This window comes from Chrysemys picta, chromosome 1 (assembly GCF_011386835.1).
Source record: "Chrysemys picta bellii isolate R12L10 chromosome 1, ASM1138683v2, whole genome shotgun sequence".
NCBI lineage: Eukaryota > Metazoa > Chordata > Testudines > Emydidae > Chrysemys > Chrysemys picta.
Genome location: NC_088791.1, coordinates 295,516,661 through 295,540,940, shown reverse-complemented (window position 1 = coordinate 295,540,940; position 24,280 = coordinate 295,516,661). Strand labels below are relative to the sequence as shown.

At 42.2% G+C, this 24,280-nt stretch overlaps 1 protein-coding gene across 6 annotated transcripts in view; it reads left to right on the top strand.

Annotated features, from left to right (window-relative positions):
• The first annotated feature begins 3,017 nt into the window (after positions 1-3,017).
• Positions 3,018-24,280, top strand: part of RUBCNL (rubicon like autophagy enhancer) — a 50,905-nt gene continuing 29,642 nt past the window's right edge. The window contains exons 1-3 of one of the 6 annotated variants that reach the window (XM_042842714.2): positions 3,018-3,154; positions 3,837-3,910; positions 22,740-22,841. In XM_042842714.2, the coding sequence (XP_042698648.1) occupies positions 22,770-22,841 (72 nt within the window). In that variant the 5' untranslated portion in view covers positions 3,018-3,154; positions 3,837-3,910; positions 22,740-22,769. The other 5 variants (XM_042842713.2, XM_042842712.2, XM_065581230.1 and 2 more) reach the window with 5 other exon arrangements.

Genomic DNA, 24,280 nt, shown 5'->3' with positions numbered 1-24,280 from the left:
GCAGGCTTGTCTCCCACTGCATGCCTAGTCTGAGCAGCGGAACAGGCGTTGATTGATTCCGTCACTTCACGGGAATCTCCCTCAGAGATCTCCAGGAAACTCTCGTGGAGATACTGGGCAATCCGCTGCCACAGGTTCTTTGGCAGACCTGCTTTGTTTCTTGCCCCATTAATGGTAACTTTCCCATGCCACTGTGCTGTCACGAGTGGGGGAGGGGGGGTGAAGCTGCACACAGGTGAGACACATAGGGGCCAGAGTGGAAGCCGAAGGCTTGGAGAAGACTGTCCCTTAATTCCCTACTCACCCTCAGCAGCGACATATTGATCACATCCTGTGGAAAGTGTGGGGACAGGAATGATTATCAGGCCCCCCCTACAGTGATGGCTCTCCCCAAGACCCATGTGTCCAGTGTACAGCAGGGTCCGGGAGGAGTGATTTACCTTGCCCCTGAGGCTACTCACCATTTTGGGGGTCTTGTGGCTCATGTGTGCTTGCCTGGGTTCAGCCATTTAGTGACAGGTGTGTGAGTACTGGCTGTGTTCTAAGAACATAAGAACATAAGAAAATGTTGCATTTAAACTTCACAGAGATGACCTCAGGAGTGCAGCCTCCCTCTTTGTTATCGGCGGCAGAACAGCTGCGCAGAATTAGAAAGCGGCCAAGAAGAACTAAGGAGGCCTTTCTGCATGAGGTTATGATGCATACTCCACTGCCAAGAAACAGGAATTGAAGGAATGGTGGGACAGCGAGAAGAGGGACCTTTAGGAGAATGTGGCACACCAGAATGAAACCACAGAGTGGCTCTTAAATGTTATGGAGCACAAAGAAGACACGCTCCAGGTGATACTAGCTCTTCAAACCGAGCAACTCCATGCCCGCCCTCCTGTGCAGCCGCTGTCGCAAAACTCTTTCCCATGCTCTCCCCAGACACCACCAACACACTCTTATCAACCTCCTGGCTCCAGTATATACTCATGGCATTCCACTCCTCCCTCCTCACAGTCCAGCACTGTGGACTCCCACTACCCACTGCACTCAACACCCATTCCTCTGCAGTTTTTCCCTGCTGAAATACAGTACCCGCTGTATTGTACTCCAAAGGAGAAGGTTGGATATGATCCCTGGACATACACAAATCTTCAGCTGTCCCGGGACCCCTCCTCTTCCTGGGACTTTCTGTTCCCCCATTCCCCCTCCCTGCTGATGTATTTTTTCAGTTGACTCTCTCCTCCAGTTGTTGTCTTTTAATAAAAGGATTGTGTTGGTTTGAAAGCAATCTTTATTCTATTAATTAAAAGCAAAAAGAGCACTGCAAAGCAACATATAATTATGTTAAACCCCCTTATTGCATCATGTGCACCAATCACCTCCTAGCATTACAAGCACTGCAGTCCCGAGCATAGCAACAAATATTAGTGGCTTTCAGCTTCAAATTGCTGCCTCAAGGCATCCCTGATACTTACAGCCCCACGCTGTGCCCCTCTAATAGCCCTGGTCTCTGGCTGTTCAAACTCAGCCTTCAGGTGCTGAGCCTCTGTGGTCCAGCTCTGAGTGAAGCTTTCACCCTTCCCTTCACAAATATTATGGAGCGTACAGCTTGCAGCTATAAGCATAGGAATACTGTAATTGGCCAGGTCCAGCTTCCCATAGATACATCGCCAGCGGGCTTTTAAACTGCCAAATGCACACTCAACAGTCATTCTGCACTTGCTCACCCTTGTTGAAATGTTCCTTGCTGTTGTCAAGTTGCCCTGTGTAGGGCTTCATAAGCCACTGCATTAAGGGGTAGGCGGCGTCTCCCAGCATCACAGTTGGCATTTTGACTTCCCCTACAGTGATCTTCTGCTCCGGGAAGAAAGTCCCTACTTGCAGCTTCTTGAATAGGCCAGTGTTCCAAAAGATGTGTGTGTCATACACTTTCCAGACCAGCCTGCGTTAATGTCTGTGAAATACCCACGGTGAGCCACAAGTGCCTGGAGAACCACTGAGAAATACCCCTTGCGATTAATGTACTCAGTGGCTAGGTGGTCTAGTGCCAGAATTGGAATATGTGTGCCATCTATCACTCCTCCACAGTAAGGGAAGCACATTTGTGCAGCCATCCATAATGTGACGCATGTTGCCCAGAGTCATGATCTTTTGGAGCAGGATGCAATTAATGGCCCTGCACATTTTCATCAACACGAGTCCAGTGGTCGACTTTCCCACTCCGAACTGGTTAGCGACTGGGCTCCCGGGCTCCGGCGGCGCAGGGTCCTGAGGCATGGGGGCTGCCCAAAGCTGGTAGCACTCGGGCAGCCTGGCTCTTAAACAGAGCCGAAGAGTCAGGGGAGGAGCAGAGCCGCCATTTTCCCGGACATGTTCGGCTTTTTGGCAATTCCCCCCGGACGGGGGTTTGAGTGCCGAAAAGCCGGACATGTTCGGGAAAAAGAGGACGTATGGTAACCCTAATGGTGAAGTTATCACAGCATCTGATCTCAGGGACGGGGAACCCACGGAGCCACAGCAGCTCATCCTGCCCTGCACAGTTCCCCCTGGATGAGATGAATCGCTGCCAGCCCGGGGGAGAGACGCGCTCCCCAGCTAGGGTGACCAGATGTCCTGATTTTATAGGGCCAGTCACGATATTTGGGGCTTTGTCTTATAGAGGCACCAATTAACCCCCACCTAGGGTGACCAGACAGCAAGTGTGAAAAATCAGGACAGGGGGTGGAGGGTTAAGAGCCTGTATAAGAAAAAAAACAAAAACAAAATTGGGACTGTCCCTATAAAAGTGGGACATCTGGTCACCCTACCCCAACCCCCTGTCCTGATTTTTCACACTGGTCACCCTTTCCCCAGCCCAGCCAGCTGTGTGTGACATTCCAACCCTGGCTAGCTGCGGAGGAAGTGAGTTAGTTTCACTTTCATTCCTCAGAGTCCGCACGCAACCCTCGCCCTCCCTCCCCCCACACACTTTCCCTAGCACCTCACCCAACCCAGCCCTGCTGGAGGGGAGGAGGGAGAGAGGGGTGCTCCGTGGGGGGGAAGGGGGAAAGGGGTGGTGCTCCGTGGGGGGGGGGAGAATGGACGTTATGGGGGGGGCAACAAAGGATACTGCCAGAGCCACCCCGTCTGCCTCACCTCACGTCGGGGGAGAGAGTAACAATCACAGGTGAGTTCCTTCCCCCACCCCTTCCCAGAGACCCCAGCAGCCAATCCCCTCCCTCAGACTGTGCTGCAGGCATTCGGCTCTCTCTAGGACCCAGCGCAGCTTTTACATGCTCCACTGCTTGCCGTCTGTCCGGCAGAGTGTGTGGTGCCCCTGGAAGAGCGGTGCCCTACGCGACTGCCTATTCTGTCTATGGCTAAGGACGGCCCTGCTTAGACACAAAAGGATTGGCTGGCAGCGTGGTTTTTGGGGTAAGATCCAACCTACTTTTGACCTGGCAGTGTGGCTGGCCCTTTGGGGTTCAGAAAAACGTTTTGTATAGTGAGCAGAGTTTCTAAAATAACTTCTCACTCTACTGGACCTAGGTGCTGATTGTTAGCCAGAGAACTGGAATGCAATGAGGGAGCTGTCTGATTTCTTTTTTGTTTTACTTCTTGATAACCAGTGTGGGAGATCAGATGTACAGTCTGTGACTGGTTGGTGGGTTTAACTTCAGTGTTAACCACCAATGTTGGGAGTATCTGCTCTCCCTTTTGCAGCCTGCCCTGACGCTGGCATTTCCAGTGAGGGCTACCCCAAGCACATCAGATCACTCACAATGGGCACCATGGAAATGCTTGCAAATAAACAATAATTTGAAATGAATTAGTGTCTCTTCAATTTCTCTCTCACTGTAACCAATTAGCTCATTAGACAGACAACATAACCCCTCATCACCACAGCATTGGAGCAACTGGATATACTCCATACCCATCCAAAGTAAGGAATGTATAACGTTCTTTTAGCTTTGCAGAACATGTTTGGTTGTGCATGTTATACACTAAACTTGGTTATAACCTGTTTTAAATACCTTATGCTCCCTCACTCTAAACCAGATAAATACTGACCTCCCTGATAATTTACTCTTGCTTTAAAATTTATTTATTGCATATTTAAAATTTAGTTTTTTAGAACAGCCTCATGAAATGCATATATCATTTTTGATTGGATCCCATAGCAATCATGTACTGTTACACAAGCATACTACCAATTTTATGACATAATCTGGACTATCAGAGAACAACAGTGAGCAATTAATTCATGTTAGATTAATTTTTTAAAAAAGGATTAAACATTTCTTAAAAACAAGACATGTGGGTGCTTGTTTCAGTGGAACAAGTTGTTCACATGATGCAGATTTTTGGGATTGCAGCACTAGCAGATTTAGTCTTTGGCATTTTAAAATTAATGAACTAGTTAAAAGAAAAGTCATTTGTAACCTGCAAGACAGAAAGTGAACCCTTAATATATTGGTGTCAGCATATGAATGCATTTAATCAAACTGAATTTCTCCATTTTAATTTATCATCATGATATTAATAGCCCAGAATCACAGACCTTGTAAAATTATGGGCAAAAGATAATAATGGATTGGTTGGTTTTAGGAGGTTTCTACAAGGTTTGCTGTTCTCAGCAAATTTCAAGATTTCATTTTTTAAAGAAATTCATTTTTTTAATCCTGTCTACTACAAATGTATAAAGCGACAAAGAGTCCTGTGGCACCTTATAGACTAACAGACGTATTAGAGTGGGGTTCCAAAGAGGATGGAGCTAGGCTGTTCTCAGTGGTACCAGATGACAGAACAAGGAGCAAAGGTCTCAAGTTGCAGTGGGGGAGGTTTAGGTTGAATATTAGGAAAAACTATTTCACTAGGAGGATGGTGAAGCACTGGAATGAGTTACCTAGGGAGGTGATGGAATCCCTAGAGGTTTTTAAGGCCCGGCTTGACAAAGTCCTGGCTGGGATGATTTAGTTGGGGTGGGTCCTGCTTTGAGTGAGTTGGACTAGATGACCTCCTGAGGTCTCTTCCAACCCTAATCTATGGTTCTATGATTCTATGAAAACAAAACAACAAACTGGGAGACTTTGGGATTTAACAAAATAAGCAAAATAACTGGATTTCATAAGCCATCTACAAAACTGATGATGTTCCTGATGCTTTGTCTACATTACAAATGTTTTCCTCGTATAGCTATACCAGCAGAGCACTGTAATGTAGACACTGCATATGCCAACAGAATTTTTTCTGCTAGCATAATAACACTTCTTCCCCAAAAGTTATGCCATCAGAAGTGTTCTTCTATCAGCACAGCTGTACTGGCATAGCTAAATTGGCTAGGGGATTTAGTTTTACATATCTCTGGCTGACATAGCTATGGCAAAAACACTTTGTAGTGTAGACCTTGTCTGAGATGTTAAGGTTCTGATTGTCAGTTTTTCTATCCCGGTGTTGGGCATAAGAATGAAGAAGAGAGGCAAACTCACCTTTCTCCACTTCATTCTGGGGCCAGTGCTGTTCCTTACAGCAGTTAGAGTGTTAGGCCTGCTTTACTATGGGCCATGGCCTCAAAGGAAATAAAATAGCACTCTTACCACACCCCCTCTCCTGGTCCCTCTCTGCCCCAATCCATCTGTATGCTCAGGGTTAGGATGTGTACACTGGTGGGGGTCCTGGGAGAGCACTCTGGAGTCTGTTTCCTGTCCATTTGTATCACCAGAGCAGCATAAAAGGGCCTTAATTCTTGGCTCTTAAGAATCTGGATTTCTTGTACCTTTACCGTTATTATATGATCACCCTGCCCCTTCTTTCTGCTTTATCCTCTCTCTCTCTCTCTCTCATAATTCTCCAACCCCCAAATAGCTATGCGAGTCTTGTTTTTAGGTGGTTGTATTTTTTAAAGCGTGCATACAGAATTTTTTATGTTCTGTAATAGGGCTGTTGATTAATCGCAGTTAACTCATGCGATTAACTAAAAAAAAAATAACTGCAATTAATTGCATTGTTAAACAATAGAATACCCATGTAAATGCATCAAATATTTTTGGATGTTTTTCTACATTTTCAAATATATTGATTTCTATTACAACACAGAATGAAAAGTGTACAGTGCTCACTCTATATTATTTTTATTACAAATATTTGCACTGTAAAAATGAATAACAAAATAAATAGTATATTTCAATTCACCTCATACAAGTACTGTAGTGCAATCTCTTTATCGTGAAAGTGTAACTTACAAATGTAATTTTTTTTGTTACCTAACTGCACTCAAAAACAAAACAATGTAAAACTTTAGAGCATACAAGTCCACTCAGTCCTACTTCTTGTTCAGCCAATTGCTAAGACGAACAAGTTTGTTTACATTGACGGGAGATACTGCTGACTGCTTCTTATTTACAATGTCACCTGAAAGTGAGAACAGGCGTTCACATGGCACTTTCATAGCTGGCGTTGCAAGATATTTACGTGCCAGATAGGCTAAACATTCATATGCCCCTTCATGCTTTGGCCACCATTCCAGAGGACAGGTTTCCATGCTGAAGATGCTCGTTAAAAAAATAATGCATTAATTAAATTTGCGACTGATCTCCTTGGGGAAGAATTGTATGTCTCCTGTTCTGTTTTACCCGCATTCTGCCATATATATTTCATGTTATAGCAGTCTTGGATGATGGCCCAGAACATGTTCGTTTTAAGAACACTTTCACAGCAGATTTGACAAAACGCAAAGAAGGTACCAATGTGAGATTTCTAAGGATAGATACAGCACTCGACCCAAGGTTTAAGAATCTGGAGTGCCTTCCAAATTCTGAGCGGGACGAGGTATAGAGCATGCTTTCAGATGTCTTAAAAGAGCAACACTCTGATGCTGAAACTACAGAACCTGTACCACCAAAAAAGAAAATCAACCGTCTGCTGGTGGCATCTGACTCAGATGATGAAAATGAACATGCGTCAGTCCGCTCTGCTTTGGATCATTATCGAGCATAACCCATCATCAGCATGGACGCATGTATTCTGGAATGGTGGTTGAAGCATGAAGGGACATATGAATCTTTAGTGCATCTGGCACATAAATATCTTGTGACTCCAGCTACAACAGTGCCATGCAAATGCCTGTTCTCACTTTCAGGTGACATTGTAAACAAGATGTGGGCAGCATTATCTCCTGGAAATTGTAACCAAACTTGTTTGTCTGAGCAATTGGCTGAAGTAGGACTGAGTGGACTTGTAGGTTCTAAAGTTTTACAATTGTTTTATTTTTGAATGCAGTTATTTTTTGTACATAATTCTACATATGTAAGTTCAACTGTCATTATAAAGAGATTGCACTAGAGTACTTGTATTAGGTGAAGTGAAATATACTATTTCTTTTGTTTTTTACAGTGAAAATATTTGTAATAAATATAAAGTGAGCAGTGTACGCTTTGTACTCTGTGTTGTAATTGAAAACAATATATCTGAAAATGTAGAAAACATCCAAAATATTTAAATAAATGGTATTCTATTATTGTTTAATAGTGCAATTAATCGCGATTATTTTTTTTAATCGCGCGCTTAATCGCAATTAATTTTTTTAATCACTTGACAGCCCTATTCTGTAGCCATGCAACAGGATAGAAACAAAAGTTGTTTACATTTACAGGTACACATGTGCATTACAGACTTTTCAAAGACCACTATGATCTCTGCCTCAGAAGCTGTATCTGTGCAGATTGGACACTGGATGGGGTGGGCCGGTACCCTGAGGTGGCACTGAGCATTCTTTCTCTCAGGTGCTTGGCTGGCTGGTTCTTGCTCACATGCTAAGGGTCTGATTGCCAGAATGTTCCCACAGGTTAGATTGGGGGGGGGTGCTGCCTTCCTCTGCAGCATGGAGTCCTGGGATTATCTGGGTATATCTCACTTAATCAGTTCCCTGCCACTGTAGGGCCCTTGGGCATGGGTGCACTTCATTCCCTTCTATTCTCTGCCTGTGGCACATAATAATTTAGTCTCCTATGGGCTGTAATATTTTGGTCTTATTTTGGTTGTTGAGTTTAGTGTGTGGGTGCTGGGTGGGGTTGGTGCCTGTGATCAGGAGGTCAGACTAAATGATCTGGTGGTCTCTTCTGGCCTTAAACTCAATGACTCTGAGAATTTACAATCATGTTTTCTCAGCTGCTTCTGATATTCAAATTGTGGCCTCAAGGCTTATTCTTCCTCCATTATGCCAAGTATTCCCATCATCCCTGTAATGGATCATACATGAAAACCTCAGCAACCACCACTAGTGAAAAGCAGTAAACTCTTCTAACCACTCTCCCCACATATTTCTAGTACCAGATGTTCACCCCTATTAGGCTCTACTCTGTCCTTCCTTTGCACTGCTAATTCCATTGGCTCGAAAACCACCTAGATACAAATTTAACCCTGCCTTGTAGTGACACCCCCCAACACTGTAATGTCTCTTTAAAATTAATTTAATCTAATCAGGAAATCACAGAAACTAATATGCATTAATCATCTTTCTATGTTCTTGCATGGTGTTACTACAGGGCAAAGTTAAAATTGTTTGGGTACCTTAACTGTGCATTCCCATATATTAACAGGTTTGGATTTCTTCAAAGGTTAACTTTGTCTCTGAATCTCCTGGACTTGCTTGGTTTGGGGGTAACTATAACATTCCTGTAATTCTTTTTTTTTTTTTTTTACCCTTACATTGACAATATGTACTTTCAATCTTCAACTCTATTTTCATGTAGTTTTTATCTGGGAATTGAGAAAGTGTGATAATATCACCACAGTTAAAGTTGCAGGATGCATTTACTCTGGCCTCCACTTTCACTTCCTTCTAATTTAACAACAGCAGCAGCAAAAAGCACCTTTTAAGCATTTTCTCCCATAAACTTAGCCCAAGCATGTTATTTATAAAGTTAAAAAAAAATCCTTTAAGCTCTTTTATTTTTTAAAGTTATGTGTTGAAAAATCCTTATCTATTCCTCTTTTTAAAGAACAAAGTAGTTTCTCCACACACATGAGCACAGCTTGATATAATCGCTACACATTTAGCATATACCTAGTCTGCAGTGAGGGCCAGTGACTTGAACATACTGGAAGAAATGTATTTAATAAATTAGAGATAAATGTCTGACTCTTGTTCCTGCCTACAAACCCTTCTCAGGCACACCTACACCGAGAAGCTCTGTCACCCTGACTCTTTCATTTGCTGAAGATGTCCAGATGCCGCAACTTGCTTGGTTATAGTTGAACTTCTACATTTCAAAAAACCCATTTCCCAGCTCCAGTTACAAGCCTTAACCTCTTCCTGGATAGCAGAATATTCTATCCACGGCATTTCTAATGCACCCATGTCCACTACACAACTCTTCCCCAACCTTTCTTACACTTTTGTTGAAAAGGCTCCTGGAGCAGGTTTCCTCTGACACATTTTTGGTGCACAAACCAGACAACTTGAACTTGTATGGCTGGGGGACTGATCTTGGTCATCCACTTCACAAACCTGGGTTTATTTCCCTCTGTTGTTCAATGAAGAATGGGACTTACTTATTCTTCATTTGCCTAGTTGTCCACCACACCTATCAATGCCATCAGCAGAAAGGCCTTAACTAGGTCACTAGAGGATGGTTGTGAAAGGGGTGCTGTTGAAGGCACAGAAGGTTAGGGAAGGAGCATGAAATAGGAGATGGAAAGATTTTTGACAAATGAGGCAAGATGAATCACAAATAGCTACAAATTTGTGATTTTATCAGTTGTGCAGTATGACTCAGACATGATTTGTTTTTCAAAGATGCTTTGTGACAAACATCCTACACTACTTAGAACACACGAACCTCTTTTTTAAATAGAGTAGTGTAGATAGAAAGATGCACTGAAGTGATCTGAAAGTCTTTAAAATGCCACTACCCTTCTTCAGCTCTGTTTTGCTCTTTGATATACTGATATTTTGCAATTATATAATCCAAAAGATCAGAGGACTTTTCAAGAATGAATTGAGCCTTAGTATGCCTGTAAGGTAGGGCAATATGATTATTTTACAGGCATAGGTACTGGAGCACAGAAATATTAACTGACTTGCCCAAGGTCACACAGAAAGTCTGGCCGAACCAGAAATAGACCTATATGCCCTTCTGTCTTCATTCATATTTATTTGCCTCTCATAATCATGAATGGATTTTATCCTCACAACGCCCCTGTGAGGTAGGGAAATATTACCTCAGTTCTTCAGCCGGGGAACTGAAGCACAAGGTACATTAAATAATTTGGCCAACGGTCACACAGGAAGTCTGCAACCAAACTAGGGATTGAACCAAGGTCTCCAGAATTCCAGCCCACTTCATCTTCCTGAATGACTCCCAATGCTGAAAGCCCACATTTTTAGCCACAGCTCAGCTTTGGCCTTCTGTTTACTGCTCCCAGTAAATTATTCCTCTATAATTTACACTGCCTTCCATGTCCTCTCTGGTGCTTGAGTTGCTAATAGTTTCCTTTCTTTTTTGCATATACATTATCACTTTACATACTGTCAGCAAGTTTTTAAAACCATGACTTCGGATCTGTTTTTCTTGGCTTTATTTTTAGCACTGACTGAGACTATCAGAAATTGCAGTTTGTTAAATTTAGTGCCACTTTAGTAAAGCCGATTCTGAGAGCTGACTAGCAGATGTTTGCTCTTAGGGCAGATCTTCACTACAGTGGGGGGTCGATTTAAGATATGCAAATTCGACGTATCGGAGCCGACTTACCCCGCTGTGAGGACGGCGGCAAAATCGACCTCTGCGGCTCCCTGTCAACGGCGCTTACTCCCACCTCCGCTGGTGGAGTAAGACCGTCGATTCGGGAATCAATTGTCGCATCCTGACGAAACGCGATAATTCGATCCCCGAGAGATCCATTTCTACCCGCCGATTCAGGCGGGTAGTGTAGACCTAGCCTTAGACTTATAGACTTTAAGGTCAGAAGGGACCATTATGATCTTCTAGTCTGACCTCCTGCACAACACAGGCCACAGAATCTCACCCACCCACTCCTATAATAAACCCCTGACCTATGTCTGAGCTATTGAAGTCCTCAGCTTGTGGTTTAAAGACTTCAAGGTGCAGAGAATCCTTCAGCAAGTGGCCCATGCCCCACGCTGCAGAGGAAGGTGAAAACCCCCCAGTGCCTCTGCCAATCTGCCCTGGAGGAAAATTCCTTCCCGACCCCAAATATGGTGATCATCTAAACCCTGAGCATGTGGGCAAGACTCACCAGCCAGACACCTAGAAAAGAATTCTCTGTAGTAACTCAGATCCCACCCCATCTAACATCCCATCACAGGCCATTGGACATATTTACCACTAATAGTCAAAGATCAATTAATTGCCAAAATTAGGCTATCTCATCATACCATCCCTTCCATAAACTTATCAAGCTTAGTCTTGAAGCCAGATATGTCTTTTGCCCCCACTGCTCCTCTTGGAAGGCTGTTCCAGAACTTCACTCCTCTGATGGTTAGAAACCTTTGTCTAATTTCAAGTCTAAACTTCCTGATGGCCAGTTTATATCCATTTGTTCTTGGGTCCACATTGGTACTGAGCTTAAATAATTCCTCTCCCGCCCTGGTATTTATCCCTCTGATATATTTATAGAGAGCAATCATATCTCCCCTCAGCCTTCTTTTGGTTAGGCTAAACAAGCCGAGCTCTTTGAATCTCCTTTCATAAGAATGGTTTTCCATTCCTCGGATCATCCTAGTAGCCCTTCTCTGTACCTGTTCCAGTTTGAATTCATCCTTCTTAAACATGGGAGACCAGAAATGCACACAATATTCCAGATGAGGTCTCACCAGTGCCTTGCACAACGGTACTAACACCTCCTTATCTCTACTGGAAATACCTCGCCTGATGCATCCCAAGACTGCATTAGCTTTTTTCACAGCCATATCACATTGGCGGTTCGTAATCATCCTGTGATCAACCAATACTCCGAGGTCCTTCTTCTCCTCTGTTACTTCCAAGTGATGTGTCCCCAGTTTATAGCAAAAATTCTTGTTATTAATCCCTAAATACATGACCTTGCACTTTTCACTATTAAATTTCATCCTATTACTATTACTCCAGTTTACAAGGTCATTCAGACCTTCCTGTAGGTTATCCTGGTCCTTCTCTGTATTAGCAATACCTCCCAGCTTCGTGTCATCCGCAAACTTTATTAGCACATTCCCACTTTTTGTGCCGAGGTCAGTAATAAAAAGATTAAATAAGATTGGTCCCAAAACTGATCCCTGAGGAACTCCACTAGTAACCTCCTTCCAGCCTGACAGGGCACCTTTCAGTATGACCCGTTGTAGTCTCCCCCTTAACCAGTTCCTTATCCACCTTTCAATTTTCATATTGGTCCCCATCTTTTCCAAGTTAGCTAATAATTCCCCATGTGGAACCATATCAAATGCCTTACTGAAATCGAGATAAATTACTCTTTCCCAAAGCCTCCATGCAGTATTAATGGATCTTTATATTAACTGATCTTTAAATATTAGCAGATGTCATAGGGTTCTTAGATACAGATCAATCAGTACACCGCTGCATGTATTTTAATAAGGTGATCTTTTGACTAGATGTATGAGTAACCACACTTATTATGTAGCAGGCAAACGATCTTCAGATTAAATTCTTTTTTAAAAAATTTCACTTCAAAGGGATAAGATTGGGCTATTACTATTATTTATATTGTGGAAACACCTAAAGACCCTTATTAGAATCAGGGCCCCATTGTACCAGGTACTGTACATACATATATTTATGTATACAATAAAACCAATAATTGGAGAGTATAACATCATATGGCCATTACACAAAGAAAACTGAAATGTAGTATTAAAAACATGAATCTCTATAAGCTTAATTATTATTTATTTCCACTAATGGCTATGTGGTAAGTGCTAGCCAATGAGAAATGAGGCAAGATCCCCTGTTGGTCCTGTGTACTATACATTAGGAGACACCTAAAACCAGGGTGGATAAAAATCAATGATTAAAAAAAAATGGATTTTTTAAATTTAAATCAGATTTTTCTGATAAAATGCTTTTTGAGGAAAAACCTATCTAAAGATAGTTTTAATTAAAATACGTTATATCTCAAAGATATCTCATCATGGAATAGGGATTATAAATTCTAATTCAATAGTATGAGACAATATATTCATGTAATGTTTAAGAAAAGTTTTGTAAAAAAATTCCAATAGTTCATGGATTAGGGACCCAATTTTATGGGGTTCCAAGGGCTTCTGTATAGGTTATTTAGGTTAATCTTTCTATCTATCCAATGGGACTCAGTGCTCAGTCTAGAAGATACCATCAGAGATGCTTAGTTTTGCAGTTCTCAAACTGTGGATTTGTGTCTCCAGAGATAACATGCTTGTTAACAGCAAAAATGTTTTCAAATAAACAAAAGTGAGAAATAACAGACCTCAACCCTATTGTCCCTCTGCAAATTTGTATACAGAGTCAATCCCTTACTTCTCTCTAAAAGTGTAAAGTTTCAAAAAAGTTCAATGAATAGAAGATTGTTGGGGGCTGAATAGCTCTGGACAAGGAGAAGAAGTCTGGAGATAAATGTGAGACGGGAGGGACAGGCAGTAGAAACAAAAGTGAAACTGTTTGAGCAGCATATCCGAGAAGTCTTGAGGTCTTTCTTCATTGATTTGAGATCTACCATACCATTTTCTTACTAGAAGGGCAGGGCCGGTTCCAGGCACCAGCTGAGCAAGCTGGTGCTTGGGGCGACAGATTGTTGGAGGTGGCATTCTGCCTAATCCTAGGGTGGCACGGCCGCTTTTTTTGTTTGTTTTTTTTTGTTTGTTTGTTCTTGTTCTGCTCCAGCCGCCCTGTAGGGGGCGGTGGTGCGGAGAACCAGAGCGCCCTGCAGGGCAGTCCTCTTCCTTCCCTCCCCACCGACTGGAGCGGAGCCCTCGCGGCAGGCGGCAGGAGGCGGCGCAGCGGGAAGGGCTGCCTGGCAGCGCCCCTGATGTAGCCCTAGCTGCCCCCTTCTCTCTCTCTCCCGCCCGCTCCCTTCCCCTCCCCCCCCCAGCCAGTCCCCTCTAGCCGCGCCGCAGGGTTTTTTTTTTTTTTTGCTTTGCTGTTCTGGCCGCCCCGTTTTTTTTTTGCTTGGGGCAGCCAAAAAGCCAGAGCCGGCCCTGTAGAAGGGAAAACCTATAATGGCAGCAGGCCGTAAATGAGACCCAGTTTGGGAATAAGAACCATTCAAGAAATATATGTTTGCTGATGATGTTTTAAAGAAAGTCACACCAGCAAACTGGTGGAACTCACTTAAGCTCTTGGATTCAGAGACTGTTGAAGTGATAATCTCACTTTTAACTGCTGTTAAAAATATTTTCATAGAATATCAGGGTTGGAAGGGTCCTCAGGAGGTCATCTAGTCCAACCCCCTGCAGGACCAATCCCCAATTAATTCATTCCAAATTGAGAAATCGTTTGGGACCTGAAAAAGCAGAAAAGCTTGTTTTTCTTTTCCAGATTATGAACAAACAGGAAAATGAAGATGAAGGCGGCGGAGTTAGCTGTAGAAGCCAATATTTTAAGTTTCTCGTGTTAACCTGGCTGACATAGTCGGTTTAATTATTGTTTTTTAAATATTTCATTTAACTATTTTAGTTAAAAACAATTTTAACAAAAACAAACCTGATTTTAAAAAACTTGAATGTTTAATTAAATTCAAAAATTCATATGCTTGTTTTGTTAAAATATTATCTGTTTTCTGTTGAAGAAAAAAATCCAGAATACATAACATTGTTGTTTTAGTTAAATAAAACAATTTAAATGTCTGTCTGGTGATGTTCTCTTTCTAATACAGCATGACAAGAAAATCCTCCAAATATTAATGATTAACTTGTTGATTTGGAGATAGTTCACCTCCCAATGACTTCATAAATATCTGCTTCAATTACCTTTGGAAAATGAAATAACCAAACAATCATTCAGTTTCTGATATAGCTGTAAAACTAATCTGAAAAGTTTTCAAAATAAATCATTTTAAAAATGTACAGTGTGTACCTTCTAAAAATGAAACCTACATCTATCTCTGAGTTGTGAAGAATATGTATTAAGGTTATAACAACCAACAAGCATGCACTTTTATGTAGAAAACCATGATTAAATCGAGTCTTCCTGACTAGTGATTTAATCCACCCTGCCTAAAACTTTGAAGTATGTCTCAGGATTGATGCCATAGTTGCCTGGCTGGGTTAGAACAGAAGGATAGGGTATGACAGGGTGCGTGTGTTTTAACAGGATCCCTGGGGCCCCGCAGTCAGTGACACTGCAGCCATGCCCCCAGCCAGCCCAGCCTGTGAGCGGGGACACAGAAGGCTCCCTGGGCGTGGGATTTCCTCTCAGGCTGTTGGCTGGGCGTGCGCCCGGCTCGTACGGGAACAGTCCCTGCCCTATTCCCACCCCCTCGGGAGCGGGAGGTCAGGGCAGGTGGCAGGAAGAAGACCGAGCTAGGGCTGGAAACTCCAACCAGCGTCTTTCGCTTCCCCGCCCGGCGCCGCAGCTAGCAGCTGTAACTCCGCCGGGCAGCAACGTGAGTCCGCCCTTCCCCAGCCCGACAGCCGCCGCCGCAGCCCGGGCAGAGCAGGGCGCTCGCCTCCTACCGGGCAGGCGGCCCCCGGGGCGGCGCAAACAATCACCAGCCTGCGCGCGGGGCGGAACCCCCTGCGCTCCCCAGCCTCAGGGGTAAGGGGCCGGGCGGGCGGGCAGAGCGGGCTGGGAGCGCGGCGATGGGGTGCTGCTAATCCGACAGACAGACGGTGGGACCGGCGTTGTGGAGGGAGTGTGTGACTGGGGACATCTAAGGGGGCGCTGGTTAATGGGAGGCAGGTGGAGGGGGTGCTGATTAATGGTGGGGCGGGGGGACAGGTGGAGGGGGCGCTGGTTGCTGGAGGGGACAGGTGTAAGGGGTGCTCTTTAATGGGGGTGGGGGGACAGGTGGAGGGGGCGCTGGTTGCTGGGGAGGCAGGTGGAGGGGGCGCTGGTTGCTTGGGGGGGCGCTGGTTGCTGGGGAGGCAGGTGGAGGGGGCGCTGATTATTACTGTGCTGTGGGGATGGAGATGCGGGTTGTGAGTGGGCACCATGTGGCTGCACAGAGGTAGGGTGACCAGATAGCAAGTGTGAAAAATCAGAACAGAGAGTGGGGGGTAATAGGCGCCTATATAAGAAAAAGCCCCAAATATCAGGACTGTCCCTATAAAATCGGGACATCTGGTCACCCTACACAGAGGTGTGGCGAGCGCTGCATAGAACCTGTGGCATGAGGACAGCGGCCCTGAAGCTACAGTTCCCCGGGCTGCTGCTGGTGCGCACGGAGGGAGCCGGGAAGAGGTGGGCTGCTCCTAGGGTTAGGTTTCGAAATGATCCAGCCGCATTCCCTATTGCGAAGAGCGAAAACAGTGACTATTGGGGGGGGCGGCGGCGCTGAATCGCTCCTTCGGCCCCATCCCGAGTAGTGCGGGCCATGGCTGGGACTGGAAACATCAAGGGCAGCTCTGGCTTCCAAGCCTCTTTCTGTCCTTGTCAGCCTAACCTGGTGCTTTCCCCAAGCCCTCGATTTCCTATTGCCAGTACTGATCAAAGCCTGTTCAGACCTGAACCAGGGCCGGGGCTCTTTCTGTACGGGGGGGGGGGGGACTGGATAACGGAGGGCTTAAGATAAACAGTCACAGCCAGATTGTCATTCAGATGTTGCACAGAGTGACTCCCCTGGTATACTTGTGAATAGATTGCATCAGCTAATAAGTAGTCAGGAGTGGATGCTAGGAGAATCGGTCATAAGAAACATGCAATACTTGTGTGAGACTAAACCTGTTCTTATTAAAAAACAAACAAACAAAAAATAAATCCCACCAACCACTAAGGGTAAAATTTAAATTAGTTTTCTCTGTAATTTATTTTTTACTTTAGCATGTAAGTATTTTTATAACTTTCTTGCAGGAAACCACGTTTTTGGCTGTTTAGAGTTTGAATATCTTTTGGCAGTAAGATACACAGGAATTTATTTAATGCTTTTATGTGGCTTTCCCCCAACTTACTCTATTTTATGCAAAGTTAGTGGCTTTCTCTGGGGGCATAATAGGCCTACTCAATATTCCATATCTCTAGAATCAGTTCATGTTAACTCAATGCTCGGGGGAAAAAAATACAAGTGGCAAGTAGGAAACTTTACCAGTCAAGTGCGTTTGTGGGCTTGAGCTGTCAATTTCTGAAGAATTTAAGCCCCCTGCCCCATTTTTTAAATTTTATTTTTGCCTTTTTGGTTGCAAAGAATGTGAATGGGTATGGGGCTGTCTTCCTAAGTCTGCGGACATTTCCAGTCCTACTGTTGCTTTCCTAAGGGCAGCAAAGACAAACTGGCCTAATTTAGTCAGCTTTAAGTGCTGCTGCTCAGAATCTTTTGACAGTAGTGAAACCATCAAGAATCACATCAGTCTCACTCTGCTGCTGCTTGGGAAAATTATGAAGTGTAGCAGAGTCAAGCTCTGAGGGTGTATCCACACTACAAAAAAGGATGTGTTTAATACATGCTAGTAGTTAACACATGTTAAAAAGTCCTAGTGTAGACAAGGCAGTTGTAGTTTTAAAATGTATTAGCTGGTTGAGATAACCACATTTTCCCTAGCATAGACAAAGCCTGCATTTATTCACAGGAAAATAAGGGTGAGGTACAAGCAGTTGGAACTACACTCTCTAAAGCCCTGTTTGGACAGGCAAAAAGGTGCATTTTCACTCAAGTTTGCTTAACATAATTGAAAAGCCCTCTTTGTTACTAGTTAAGCTGCACCACTAACATGCTTGATGCCCTCTTAGCTGCCCTCTTGTTGCCAAAAGGTGTGTGTGTGGTGCGGCGGAGGGAAGGTCTAGAAGCTAACACTGCTTCCACACGTTAGCTTACATCTTAACCAGGGTTAAGAGGGCTTTCAATTGAGTTAAACTAACAGGATTGAAAAAAACACACCCTCCTTTTTTTCTGAGACACAAGGTGCATGAGGTAAATATCTTTTATTGGACCAACTTCTGATCAGGTCTGGGAAAGGTACTGAGTGTCACAGCTAAACACAAAGTTTATTTAGCATAAATAGTTAACACATATTCTAAGGGACCATTCAAGGTGAAATGGCCCATTTACATCCTGGCAGTCATAGGACAAAAAAGAGGGGCTGGTGGTTTACAGAACGTTGTAATGAGACACAAATCTAGTATCTTTATTAAAACTGATTTTTAGTGTGTAGCGGAGTTATGAATTTAATTTCCCAGGCTTGTTTTTGAAGGTACGCTGCTACCTCAATATAACGCGACCCGGTATAACACGAATTCGGATATAACGTGGTAAAGCAGTACACCAGGAGGGCAGAGCGGCACACTCTGGTGGATCGAAGCAAGTTCAATATAACACGGTTTCACCTATAAGGTGGTAAGATTTTTTGGCTCCCGAGGACAGCGTTATATCGAGGTAGAGGTGTATTGTGCAGGGTTCCTTTGAGGATGTGGACTGACAGATCAGATATGGAGTGGTCGTTTTGTGAAAAGTGTTTTTCCACGGGTAATATGGTGTTTTTGTCTTTTATCATTTTTTCTGTGTGAATTCATTCAACAGGATAGTGATTGTCTGGCTTCATCCAATAGTAGTTATTGGGGCATTTAGAGCACTGGATGAAGTATACCACATATTGTGATAGGCCTGTGTAGGACCCGTGGATCTTGAAAGATGTATTGTGTGTGGTAATGATCATTATAGCAGTGGAGATATGGCTGCAGGTTTTGCATCTGTTGTTATGCCAGGGTATGGTGCCACTTTGAGTTGGTGAGTCTGTGTCTGTAGAGAGCTTGCTCTTGATGATGAAACTGGGGGGGTGGTTTGAAGGCAAAAAAGAGAGGGTTCGGGAAAGATTTCTTTCAGGATGTAGTTCCCGTCGAGTATGGGTTGTAATTGTTTAATGATACCTCATACGGATCCCAGTGTGGTAGGTGACAACTAGGGGAAAAAAGCCTCCGATCCCACACCCCTTGTATTGAAGAAGGTTCTCTCTGGGGTATTGGATGGCCTGTTCCACGATGTGATCTACTTCTCTAGTCGAGTGTCCTTATTTGGTGACTGCAGTTTTAAGTGTGTTTAGATTTGTGTCCCAGAGGTTCTCCTCAAAACATATTCTGTGGTATCTGAGTGCCTGTCTGTAGATAAGATTTCTTGGTGTGTTTGGGTGGTTACTGGATCTTTGAAGATAAGTGTAGTTATCTGTGAGTTTCTTGTATATAGTCTGTAGGGTTCTATTGCTGAAGCTGATTGTGGTGTCCAGGAAGTTGATGATGGTTCGGGAGTTTGATAGATGGGTGGTGGATGTTGAAGTTGTAGTGGAAATCTGAGTGAGTTTAGGTCGTCTGTACAGAGGATGAACATATCATTGATATGTCTCAGCTATATCACTGGTTTTCTGGTATACTTGTCCAGAAATTCTTCCTCAAGATGGCCCTGTCAGATGGGACCCTGTGGGAAGTAGAGGATGAGAAACGTGTTTATTTCCAAGAGCTGGGATTTCAAGCTTCATTCATCTGTTAGCTAAAGGTGGATACAAAAAATGGGGTCCTCTTCCTGAGAGAATCTCAGAACCACCAAGGCAAATATTGAGTAGGGTTTCTCCAGGGCATTGCTTCTGCTCCTTGTACGTGTGGTTCCCTCATCTTTCATATCAGCCTCTGCCTAGTATGTGTTTCTGGTAAATTTGATATGCTGGTTAAATCAGTTGTGAGTAATGTTTCAGCAATTACTTTGATCAATATGTTATAACAGGGGTCGGCAAAGTTTGGCACGCGGCTCGCCAGGGTAAGCACCCTGGCGGGCCGGGCCAGTTTTATTTACCTGCTGACGCGGCAGGTTCGGCCGATCGCGGCCCCCACTGGCCGCGGTTCGCCGTCCCGGGCCAATGGGGGTGGCGGGAAGCCGTGGCCAGCACATCGCTCGCCCGCGCCGCTTCCCCTGACCCCTGTGTTATAACTAAAATGTTTAACAGAAGAAAAAAATAAGCCTCTTCCAAAATTATGCTTAAAGAGCTGCTGTCTCCTCCTCATTTTAGGTGCTCAGATTCCATGGTGATGAGTGCAGCATAAATGGCAAGGTTCATGGGAAAACCTGGAAAAAAAATCCCAAATATTACATTTACAAACAGATATGCAGAAAACTTCTTTAGATAACTGAAAGTGTAAGAAAAAATATTCACTTTCTTTTTAGCCAGTTTCTCCGCCCCTGCCCCATGAAATTCAGTAAAATGGCTATTTTCATATTGAAAGCATGTTCACTGCAAAGCTGCCTTCACTTCAAAATGGATCTTGTTCTATGTGATAATATATATATTTATTTAATGTGGTGGTCAGTTTTTAGTGAAAGGAATTCACAAAAAAAGTAAGGGCCCAATTCTGCTACTCTTATTCATGAATAGTACCTTCCTTTGACAAGTAGTCCTGTTGACTTAATTTGACTACTCATAGAAGTAAAGTATTCAGCATGAGACACGTAGTGGAATTGGGCCTCAAGTAAATTTTCACATGCATAATGATATTTAAGAATTCCTTATTTGAGTATTTTTCCATTTTATTATAAATGTTTCATACACATCTATAGTAGGCTCATTATTTGCATGAACAAACATTGGACTATACATGCTGCTGTGTAAGCAGGTGTGACTACTGAAGTAGCACCTGCTTTATACCAGGGCTGAACCTGGCCTAATCTGCTTTATAAAGATGAACAGTGATCCTTATCAGAAGATACTTACACATATATCAGAGGATATTTCTGCAACAGCATTTTCTTAAGTTAGCTTTTTTAGGGCCCTGATCCTGCAAATACTTATGCACATTTAATTATATATATTTGAATAGTTATTTGAAGCCGGTGGGTAAAGTTATGCATTTATATAAGCATCATGGTCCTAGATTGGTAATCTCAAGTCTTGAAACGGTTTGAATTTATTTGTAAAAGACAGCACACATCTGTGGTACTGTACAAATATTAATAAATACTGGAGCATAGAGTTGGACTTCGGTAACAGTTGATCTGGTTTAATTCAATCTTCATCAGTGTTTCTAAGACTTTCAATATTCTTACTTTGTATTCTATTGTATGTAAAATAAAGATTATATTATCCTGTTTAACTATAAAATAAACAAGCTTTTGAACTTACACAAAGCTCTTCTTCAGGTCTTCTTTCCCAGACTTGAAGAAGACTTCTGTAAGCCTGAAAGTTTGTGTCTCTCTCCAACAGATGTTGATACAATAAAAGATACTACCTCACCTACTTTGTCTCTCTAATAATTTATTTAAAACATTTTTATTGGAACATGATCTATCATCTAATGGATTCTTGTAAGATTGGTCAGGTTCACTTAAAGGGCTACGTAGTACTATGGAATACATATGTGGGTGGCAGAATTTGATTTTTATTTTTTAGATGGATAATATTGATGTTTACTTTTAAGCATTTGTTTTTATTGATTTTACATTCCCACAGTTGTGGGAAATTGGTGAGGAATCAGACAATAATTATTTCCTGAGAGTAGACATTGAGATTCATAAAGTTAAAGCTTTGTAACCATTAAAACACAAATTGTGGACATCTTGTCAAGATATACAAAGTAAATATTCTTAAATAAAACTCAAATAAATTCTCAAGCAGCATTTTTCTTATTTTGCCTATCTGTAAATTTTGATTATCATCGATGGAAATAATTTTGTCAGTTTGTGTGTACATGGTAAAATTGACATTTACTAACAAAAATCTAATCCTTCCTAGCCATATATAATATAAAGTTAAAAAAAAAAAATCGTTATCATGCCACAGACTTATTTTTTTAAACAGACCCTCATTGGTTATACTAGGGTGTTCCGAGTTCAATAGATATGACACAATAGTGCCCTAAGGCTTTGTCCACAATAGATTTTTTTTTTCCTAAAAATTTTCCACTGTTGTAACATCGATGCTGTCCACATGTGATAGCAAACAAGGCTGAATTAAGGCAATCTAGCACCTTGGGCACATTCCACATGGGTGTGGAAGTAGGTTTCAGAATTAAGATGAGGGGGGCTATTCAGACCACTTGGAGCTATTGTTTTAGCTGTTTGAAGGCATTAATTAACCAGGTCACATTTTCAAGCTTTTCTTTGCTATCAGGAGGACTAGAAACATTTTTCTGATGTGAAAATGGGGACTGATCTCTTCGTGTGACTCTAAGAGACAGGGCCCTGTAATGCCTATTCCTTAATCCAGTCCTGGTACTAGCTGGGAATGCTACTGTAGTTTGGTGGACAGTATATTAACAATTGCATGGTATATCTGTTCTGAACTGCAGTTTATATTATGTATGAATACTGTGAGTGCAGATGGGGAAAAGATAGCTAAAACTGCTAAATCTTAAAGAAGCACAAAATCTTATTTACAGATATCCTGGGCAAAAAAGCAAGAGTTGAAATACACAACAAACAGTTGTTTCCAGAATAATAGACGTTAGAAGGAAAGAGACTGGCAGTTCCAATACGTTTTTTTCTATCTCTTAGCCCAGGCAGGTTCTAAATTGTGCTTGGTAGTAAATGGGAAGGTTAGAAACTGCACAACAGTTAAAGCTTTATGTACTGTTAAAGCTTGTCTGAATTAAAGACTGCAAAACAAAATGAAAGCATGATTAATTTAGTAATTGTTATCACCTTTTCTCAATTGCTTCCAGGTAATTTAAAAAAATGAAGATTTTTCCATCATGTCTCTCCACACAGGATCACTAACGAGGTACGATAGAACACAGGCCTTCAGACAGTTAAGTGCTCAAGAGGTAAAGCAAGATGTTCTTGGTTCCTTTTTTTTTATTAACTGGAAATCAGCTTATGTTATCGCTTTTCGTTTAATTTAGGTGCAGTAGATGCTATATCCTTAAACTGCTGTTGGTTTCATGATGAACTTGGACTTTAGCCCAACACAAATTGAAAACCAAATGTATTATTTATTTTATGAAAAACTAAAATTGGTTGTGACTAGTTAGTTTTGATTACAACAGTGCATTGTATACCTCTGTTAGGTTTGGACATTGACTTCAGATAACTCATTTATGACTTTACAGTAAAATTGTATCTAACTAAAATATTTGTTTGATAATTAAACATATCTAAGAGAGTTTCCCTTTTCAAGCTTTTTCCAAAACCTGAAATATTATCTCATTTAATATGGAGTTGTTTTGAAAGTAATTAAAATCTCTTATCTACATTCTGAGACTAGTAACTGCTTCTGATAAGATCTAACAGGCAGCATCTTAGAGTAAAAATATATTCAGTGTAAATGTTATAGTTGTAGAATACTTGTGGTAAGGTGTGGTGTTGACTTGTGTGATAATTAGGGCATTAGTGTCCTAAAAGGCAGCACTTCTTTACTGATTAATAATGAGTACTCAAAAATAAGTTTTAATCAAACGAACTGGTTGCTAAATATTTATGTTCCTATAAGAAATGTTGGTCTTGATAGTGCTAGTTTATTGTGTGTGTGTGTGTGTGTGTGTGTGTGTGTGTGTGTGTGTGTGTGTATGTATTAAATATGACAAGTTTGGAAATGTCAGGTTTTTAAAAATGTATCTTGTGAAAAAGGGTCTAAAGCAAATCTGATGTTTAACAGAATATTTTCCTAACCTTTTAGGTTATTGAATTCTAAATATGTCAAGCATAAAATAATATATGGTTGTCCCCAGTAACTATTCTCCAGCTAAAATGGAAATACTTCAGTTTTGATTTGGATACCTATTCCTTCCCAGATTCCAAAGGAGCTTTGCTCTGATCTTTAAACTAACGGGACTGTTGTCTGCTGTCAGGCTCTTGTGCAGCTTGTGTAGTTTAAAAACAGTACGTATCTAAGCAGCTTCTCCCTTCCAACTATTAGTTTACAAGAATTACAGTTCCTTTTTCTTTTCTTAACACTTTCAGTGTTATGCCAGTGTGTTTAAACATCTTACTTCAACACAAACTAAGGACCTATTCCTGTAAATGGCACATGCTTAACTTTACCACGAGTAGTTACATGGAAATAAATAATATTCATGGTAGTAGAATTAGGATGTGCATAAGTGTCAGCAGGATTGGGACCTAAGAAAACAGGATTTCTTCCTCTTCCCCTTAGATATTTTGCTTCCCCCCCCCCTCCCCTAAGGTATTTTAGTAACTTTGTTTTCTCAAAAATAACTAAAAATAAAATAGTTGTATTGGCCATTACATTTGTGAAGCATATCAC